Here is a 9,170-nt window from a genome sequence, read left to right on the forward strand (position 1 = left end):
AATATTGATATAGCAATAGGGTTTAATAGAGACTTACATTTTACCTTGCAGCCCATTATCTGTTTATAAGAGTGGCCGGCTCGAAGATATCCTGTAATTATCTTCGAAATATACATTCGTAAACAGGATTTATATATTTATATCTTTTATATATATGATATATTATATTATATTTAATTTTATATTTTATTATATTATATAAGCAATTTTAAGCGGATGGGATGAAAAAACTTCGAATGAACGTTTTTCGTTGGGTTGCTGTTCTTTTTCATCAAGGAGATCCGTATTCATTATATGTACACCATGTAACATATCTACATTTTTAGCCACAGATTTTGATAGGCTTGGGTCCCTAAAAACCAAAAAGATTTTAATTAATTTTTCTTAAGAAACGTTTATTTTTTTGCTAATCTAAAAAAAAAAGACCACCTGACAAAAATACAATAGTCATAGCGACAATCAAATCCTTTACCCATTAGAAATTCAATACCGTATTTATTACTTATAACAAAAATAAAAAAAAAAGCAAAGCGAAACGTTTTTTATTCTGCAGATTATTATATTATATATTTTATCAATCTTATCTTATAGAGCCCTTTTAGGTAAATTCAGTAGATGGCAACGTTTAAGTCATCTTTTTTGCCCTAGAGAGACAGACTCTTGACTCAATCAGCATCAGTATATTATTAGGATCAGTTGACAAATTTTATTTATTCTGCTGATGACAATAATCAGATTATTGTATCTGTAGAGTGGTATTTTGGTCGACTTGCTGTTAATATAACGATAATATAAGTCGACATGCGCAGTCGTCAGCTCGAATAGAGCTTAAAAGCACATTGCAGCTCTTATAATACAAACATATACATTGATAAATGTAAGTCCTATAATAACAATAAAATGGTTAAGTTGAGCATTATCCCATGCTCCCAAATTATTCAAATAATTAGGCTTAAAGTCATTCCGAATATCAGTTAACGTGTTAAGGTCGGCGGGTCGTACTTCATTACATTTATTTATCTATACATGTCTGTTGCCGTGTTTTTCAATACCTCGGACTCTCATAGATTATGAGCTTTCAGTTCTCTGTGTACTCCTTGCAGTTCGGTTACTGTCATCGTCATCCCCTGCTGCTTAGTCACATTTACTTATACATACATAAGTCGCCGAAGTAAAGTGTTTTATAAAAAATAAATAGACAAACACATAATGAATACGCAGTTAAAATATATTTAATAATAAACCATTAAACATTAAACTATTGTTTCCATATTTGTGCCTAAAATATAAATCTCATGAGCTAATGCGTATTAGTATAGTTGAAAATCCTCAATTTTTTAAAGGATTACATATTTATATGAAAACATTTAAAAGGTAAAAAAAAGTTATCATCGAAAATAATATAGATAAAACGAAATGACAATATTGTCAGTTCCAAACGTGAAACCTTTATTGTGTACAACGAATATTTAAATACATATATAAAGTGAATTCATGAACATATTGAAGAGGCCTGTTGATAATTACTGCGTATATGTATATGTATATGTATATGTATATGCATATGTATATGTATATGTATATGTATATGTATATGTATATGTATATGTATATGTATATGTATATGTATATGTATATGTATATGTATATGTATATGTATATGTATATGTATATGTATATGTATATGTATATGTATATGTATATGTATATGTATATGTATATGTATATGTATATGTATATGTATATGTATATGTATATGTATATGTATATGTATATGTATATGTATATGTATATGTATATGTATATGTATATGTATATGTATATGTATATGTATATGTATATGTATATGTATATGTATATGTATATGTATATGTATATGTATATGTATATGTATATGTATATGTATATGTATATGTATATGTATATGTATATGTATATGTATATGTATATGTATATGTATATGTATATGTATATGTATGTATATGTATATGTATATGTATATGTATGTATATGTATATGTATATGTATATGTATATGTATATGTATATGTATATGTATATGTATATGTATATGTATGTATATGTATATGTATATGTATATGTATATGTATATGTATATGTATATGTATATGTATATGTATATGTATATGTATATGTATATGTATATGTATATGTATATGTATATGTATATGTATATGTATATGTATATGTATATGTATATGTATATGTATATGTATATGTATATGTATATGTATATGTATATGTATATGTATATGTATATGTATATGTATATGTATATGTATATGTATATGTATATGTATATGTATATGTATATGTATATGTATATGTATATGTATATGTATATGTATATGTATATGTATATGTATATGTATATGTATATGTATATGTATATGTATATGTATATGTATATGTATATGTATATGTATATGTATATGTATATGTATATGTATATGTATATGTATATGTATATGTATATGTATATGTATATGTATATGTATATGTATATGTATATGTATATGTATATGTATATGTATATGTATATGTATATGTATATGTATATGTATATGTATATGTATATGTATATGTATATGTATATGTATATGTATATGTATATGTATATGTATATGTATATGTATATGTATATGTATATGTATATGTATATGTATATGTATATGTATATGTATATGTATATGTATATGTATATGTATATGTATATGTATATGTATATGTATATGTATATGTATATGTATATGTATATGTATATGGATAGGTTAAGAAAGGGTTTTCATTCACGAATCTACAAAATATATGCTACTTTCTTACTTATTACTTATTATTTGGACAGAAAATAATGTTGCATGGTGTAATCAGTAGGCATATAGTATAGGCGAGTAGTGTAATACTTTATAATTTATTTACAGATATGGCGAGCATAATATTAATAGCTTGCCTAGCTATATTGGGTCTAATCATTGCGATAGCGCTATTTTTAGCCGGTGGATATCTGTGGTGGCGGCACAAAAGGTCACAATTGCAATTTATTGAACCAAATGAAGATGAGGAATCAAGTAGTTATAGTTTGAGGTAAGTTCCAAGCAACAAACAATAATAATATTACTCTGTGTATAAGCTTTATATTTAGTGATTGGTGTATGAACTTACATAACCCAGACATACCTCTGTCATATACAAGTGCTCTAGATTGTTAATCAGGGCGACGAGATGAGTCGTATCTCACGCTTCTATATATGTATATATGGTATATTCTCGTATACCATACACAGCACAAGTTTATCATTTTTAATTGATATCTCCTCCCAATTATAAAATATCGCTAGAATTTTATTTGGAGACTTGATTTTTACAGCATAGCTCAAAAACTGTAAGATGTATGTAGAATCTCGCATAAAAATAACCCAAGAAACAAAGTCAAATTTTATGATTCCATAATATCATTAGGTATCTCCTAGCCGGGCCGTTCCGACAAGATTAGAATATTACTCATAGTTGTTCTTTACTGTGGCTATTCATGTGGAACCTTCGGTTTAACAAGCATTGGTCAGCCTTGCGGAAATCAATTTTGTAAGAGATCCCACATTCGTGACAAGATATTAAATCAACGGGGCAGATTTTAAATGAAAATAATAAAAATGTTAAAATAAAATAATAATAATAAATAAATATTAAATCAATGAAAAAGCGTTTTATAGATTTAGAGATGTCCAATAAGCAAATATGACCATAAATGTAATGTAAGCCACGAATAATGCATTTTTCTACTTACCACACGGTAAGGCATCTGTTCTTTGGAACTCCCCTGTTATTTTTTTTTTTGGTTTTACTGATTATTGTTGCCCAAAGAAGTTTTCTAGTTTTTGAAGGCGACTTGGCTCGAATAATCAAGAGAAGAACTCTTTGCGACCTGGTCTCAGTAACTCTCTGTAACTGCAGACGCTCGATATTAGAACATTTCGGTTATTTGAAAGACAAGTTCAGAAACAGTATAGGCTCTGAAATTGCAAATAAATACCTTAATAGGATTCTAGTGATATTTTTAAATATAATATAATTTTTGCGAAAGCTTAGTTATTGAATCTGATAACACAGATGATGTTCCATTGAAAGTAAAATGGATCAGAATAACACACTACTTCAGGGAAACATTTCGCATGTGAATAATGCTGATCTAAAAGAACGAAATGCAGATGTAAAATAATGTAATGTCGATATTATTTTCAACAATGATGATAAATTTCTTAATCAACGCTAACCTGATTATTACAAGAATATTTATAAAATACGCCAGGAATATCCTGGCAATAGTTAGTAATTGTAATGAACCGAATAATTGAAAAAACACTTTACGTATATACCATTTTTATACCCTGAACCCATTAAAAATGGGTATAAGGGTATATTGTATTTGTGCAAAATCCAAATGTATGTAACAGGCAGAAGGAAGCATCTCCGACCCACTTTATGAGGTATATATTCTTGATCAGCACCAATAGCCGAGTCGAAATTTTATATGTAGATGATCCTAGTTCCCGCGCAGATCGAGTTTGTTTCCGATAATCGATAACTTACTCCGTTTCCAAGCAATCGATAAAAATCGATATCGATATCCTGTTTTTTTTGGCATTTTTGGTAAATAATAAGAGCTAGAGTCACCAAACTTGACATATAGCTTCTAAAATAGAATATATATATGCATTTGATGTTGATAGAAGAGGGTTCAGGGTATCCCCTAGTCGGGAGCTCCCGACTAGAACCTCTTACTTGTTTATAAAGTGTAAAACTAAAATGGAAAGATTTTGAATTGACTTTTAATATTGATGTTTTTTTTTAGATAAAACTAATTATTCTGTTGATTTACTAATTTAAAAATTTTTTATTAAAATAAATTATATGTTATTTTCAGTTAATTATTAAATTTATTAATTTATTACACTTTGTAATTTTTAAAATTTATTTAAGCTATTAAATAATTATAATAATTTTATACTTAAATGTAATATTATAATAAAAATGTACTATTTTTATATTCTATAATTTTTTAAATATTAAATATTAATATATAAAGGTAAAATAATATTTGAATTTCATTTTTATTTTTGAATTAAAAATTATATCAATACAGGCTAATTTTTTATATTTTCGGATATAGTGATTAAATAAATTGTTCTATAAATTTTTATTACGAACGTGGCCTAACTTATTATGAGCAAAATCCTGTGAAAATCGAAATACTATATAATGTAGATCACTAGGAATAATCGGTCGGGTTGTTTTTCACGATTTCTCAACGTGTATCACTTTTATCCCCATCGGGATCGAAATTGAGCTACATCATATAACTTCTTCTATATCATGTCTAAGGGTTTTATATTATTAACTTTCTGACTGGGACCTATAATAAAATGATTTGGTGTTCCGTTCATTTAACTTAGAGCTGCGCAGGACAATGTGGACTCTGGAAATCCGCCAAGCAAACCTCAAGTGCCAGTTGCCCCTGCCATTACGAATCCTATACAAAATAACATAAATCGAAAATTGAATGGCTTTTTAAATCTCAGAACGCCTCTCATTGGGTACGTCTACATATATGCCCATTAAATTCCCTGGACTGCCTTTTCAATGATATTTATCTTGTTTCTAGGAGCGGCACGTTGCCCACACCAACCAAAAAATCAAATACTTCCACAGGATCAGGTGCAAATGATGGTACATCTAAGGATACAGCGGTACGTATAATAATTACGTCATCTATAGAGTAGAATTCGAGATTCGAGTACTAACCAATCAATCTGTCGAAAGCCTTGTTGTATTAATCTTAATTGGCTGGGATCAGAAATTTGGCAGTATGTTTCCACATTTGTCTGGCCAAATATTTGATCTTCGATTAAATTTCTTTGGTACAGATACTAATGCAGATTATACTAAATATAAAATTAAAATTGGATATCTATCGTATTTTCCATATTTTAGAACAAAAGCATTTCAATGACCGATATGTACCTCGACACAGATTCAAGTGAAAACGTTGGACAAATACATTTCTCATTGGAATATGATTTTCAAAATACAACCCTAATTCTAAAGGTTCTACAAGGCAAAGAACTACCGGCAAAAGATTTAAGCGGAACCTCCGATCCGTACGTTCGAGTCACATTATTGCCAGATAAAAAGCATCGTCTCGAAACCAAAATCAAACGAAGAACCTTGAATCCGCGATGGAATGAAACATTTTATTTTGAGGGCTTTCCAATTCAAAAGCTTCAATCGCGCGTAAGTTGTGTAGCTAAAGTTAACTATATTTAATATGATAAAATAAATCATAAAAATATTATTTTTAGGTACTTCACTTGCATGTCTTTGATTATGATCGTTTTTCAAGAGACGATTCAATTGGTGAAGTATTTTTGCCGCTGTGTCAGGTAAAACCTCCCAGATATCAGCGAATTTCCAAGATATGCCAAATATAAAATAAAAATTTATTATTTATTTATTTATTGCATAATTGTGTTGTATTGTGGTATATGTATTATATTGTGGTATGTACTTAAAGGTTGACTTTGCTGGCAAGCAATCATTTTGGAAGGCTTTGAAGCCGCCGGCAAAGGATAAATGTGGTGAACTTCTATCTTCGCTGTGCTATCATCCTTCAAATTCCATTTTGACATTGACATTGATCAAGGCGAGGAATTTAAAAGCCAAGGATATCAACGGAAAGTCAGGTAAATCAAACGATCGACGAGTTTTTTTATTTGAAAAGAATGAGTTAGTGTGAATATCAAATGTGATAAATGACGAATGATTATAGTTCAGCGTTCAGCTAACAAAAGATTTACCTTTCAGATCCGTATGTAAAGGTTTGGCTTCAATTTGGAGATAAACGCGTCGAAAAGAGAAAAACACCTATATTTACCTGTACGTTAAATCCGGTTTTCAACGAATCATTCAGCTTTAACGTACCATGGGAAAAAATTCGTGAATGTTCATTGGATGTCATGGTTATGGATTTCGATAATATTGGACGAAACGAGCTGATCGGCAGAATATTATTAGCTGGCAAGAGATAAATCAAATACGATTTATTGCAGAATACATTAATTTCTCATATACATTCAATAGGTAAAAACGGCTCGGGCGCCTCGGAGACGAAGCATTGGCAGGACATGATTTCGAAGCCCAAACAAACTGTGGTCCAGTGGCATCGCTTGAAACCAGAATAATGCAAAATATTGCAGTTAAAGAAAATTAATATCGTACATATACATGTATGCATATACGCATATATATTCAAGTTTGATTATAAAATAACTTTAAACACGATTTAGCAGTATTTAAACAGGCTGCATACGGGCAAAAGCATAGCACAGTTTGCGTATATACTTTAAAAAGCATTCAACCAAGATTAATTAACAACAACAACAAATTACAAAATGAGCACAGCAATTGATTATCATATTGCTCTTATTTGTGCTTCAACATATTATGCAATTGAGGTCTATATTATTCATTATGCCTGGTTAATTGGAGAGCTAGAAGATGAACGGGCAACTTAATCAATCGAAAAAAAAAAGTTTATAAAAAAAAAATAACTTAAAGAACATGAGTGCAATACAAGGATATTGTATTGTATATTGTGTATAAAATGTTGCTGTTTACAAGTATTTCCCCGGAAAAAGCTTTATACATTTTTTGCAGGTAGGTATTAGCTATCGCCTTTATATCTAGATCAGATTCTTAGAAATAAAAAATATGTTATTGGATTGTTTAAAACTGTCCTTCCTTACTTATTTCAATCGAAATTAAGCAAAAAAAAGTCTAATTAACCAATAGGGCGAAGGTTTATTTGATTTTTAACATATACAAGCACACACGCATAATTCATTAGCATAAATTTATTGGCAAACCAAACTAAACCAACTTGTATGGGAAAAAGATAAATAGTTCTCTAATGCGATAAAAGTTAAAAGTCACATACTTAAAGATATGTACATAATGAAAGTTAATTGTTATTATTAGATTCTAATATTAACTCGTAAAACGACATTGTTACAAGTTACTTAAAATGCGAATTGTTGTTTCTTTTACAATAAAAGAAAGTAAAAGCGAAAAGTTAATCTTAAATATACATAGTTTAAACTAAAACTATCTAGAATAATAGGCTGTAGGTAATAACATATTTTTATTAGAAAAGGCGATAAGAAAATAACATTGATTAATTCAAATAGTAACTGTAAAGAAATTAGCCAACCATTGCCGGAACAAGCGTCTACTGAGATGAAGTGCAAACATAAAAATAGTGAGATTGAGATTAAGAGTTAAACAAAATGAAATGACATGAATTGAAATGAAATAAAATGAATTATAATTGATGAAGAGAAACTGAGTTTAAAAAACGAAAAATCGAAAATTCAACCCACCTTGAAATTACATATTTGTTATATACCTGTTAAAATATTATTAAAAATCAATTTATGATTATTAAATTGCTGCAAATAAAGCATTTTTAACCTAGACTATGTCTGTATCATTTTTATTAAAACGTTTCAACATAGGACACAATTTTATGTTACCTGAATTAAAATTCGTTATAATGCTGCTTGATACCCGATTCCTTTGCCAGCATCAAGTTCAAAGTTTTCATCAATAGAAAATGTAAGGAAGTCCGATGTTTTTCAAGTCTTTCTCGTAGCAAGCACTCCCTGGACCCGGATTCTGCCTATCTATCCCGGAATTGAAGCATTCCGGAAATATGTTTCGACAATTTGCAGTTGGGTTTAGAGTATCTCAAAAGTTTTCACTTTAAAACTTACGAACTATGCTTGGTACTTTTGTTGAATCCATATAGTTTGAAATATATATTACCTTACATACAAATATGCAATATGGCAAAACAGTTGGTTTTACTTATATTTTTGCAGTGTTTGCTGAAAAAACCCTTTGAACCTGGTGGAATTTCCAATCCGTCGTTGCTATACTTATTTATAAACTTTTCATGTTGAACTCTGGCAATAAGTTTAAGGCACAAAAGATTTCAAACGACCGCCAAGGAAGGCTGGAATATCCGAATAGTTTGATACACATCTCAAAAGATCTTCATAAATTATCTTGCCATTAAAAATTTGGCCTATTCAACCA

General features: G+C 29.1%; 1 protein-coding gene across 1 annotated transcript; it reads left to right on the forward strand.

The window, feature by feature from the left end:
* The first annotated feature begins 964 nt into the window (after positions 1–964).
* LOC115766790 (synaptotagmin-7) lies at positions 965–8,496 on the forward strand. The gene is made up of 9 exons (XM_030710809.1): positions 965–1,374; positions 2,942–3,104; positions 5,471–5,611; positions 5,680–5,764; positions 6,009–6,308; positions 6,377–6,457; positions 6,589–6,757; positions 6,879–7,091; positions 7,155–8,496. The coding sequence occupies exons 2-9, from the start codon at positions 2,944–2,946 to the stop codon at positions 7,253–7,255; spliced, it is 1,251 nt and encodes a 416-aa protein (XP_030566669.1). The 5' UTR covers positions 965–1,374; positions 2,942–2,943; the 3' UTR covers positions 7,256–8,496.
* Positions 8,497–9,170: the final 674 nt, after the last annotated feature.

This window comes from Drosophila novamexicana, unplaced genomic scaffold (genome assembly GCF_003285875.2).
Source record: "Drosophila novamexicana strain 15010-1031.04,08,12 unplaced genomic scaffold, DnovRS2.1 tig00001222-arrow-arrow-pilon, whole genome shotgun sequence".
Classification (NCBI taxonomy): Eukaryota; Metazoa; Arthropoda; class Insecta; order Diptera; family Drosophilidae; genus Drosophila; species Drosophila novamexicana.

Coding starts and splice junctions, on each gene's coding strand:
- LOC115766790 (XM_030710809.1), top strand. CDS start 2,944: ATGGCGAGCATAATATTAATAGCTTGCCTAGCTATATTGGGTCTAATC. Junction 5,765..6,008: donor GTACATCTAAGGATACAGCG/GTACGTATAATA, acceptor TCCATATTTTAG/AACAAAAGCATTTCAATGAC. Junction 6,458..6,588: donor TATTTTTGCCGCTGTGTCAG/GTAAAACCTCCC, acceptor ATGTACTTAAAG/GTTGACTTTGCTGGCAAGCA.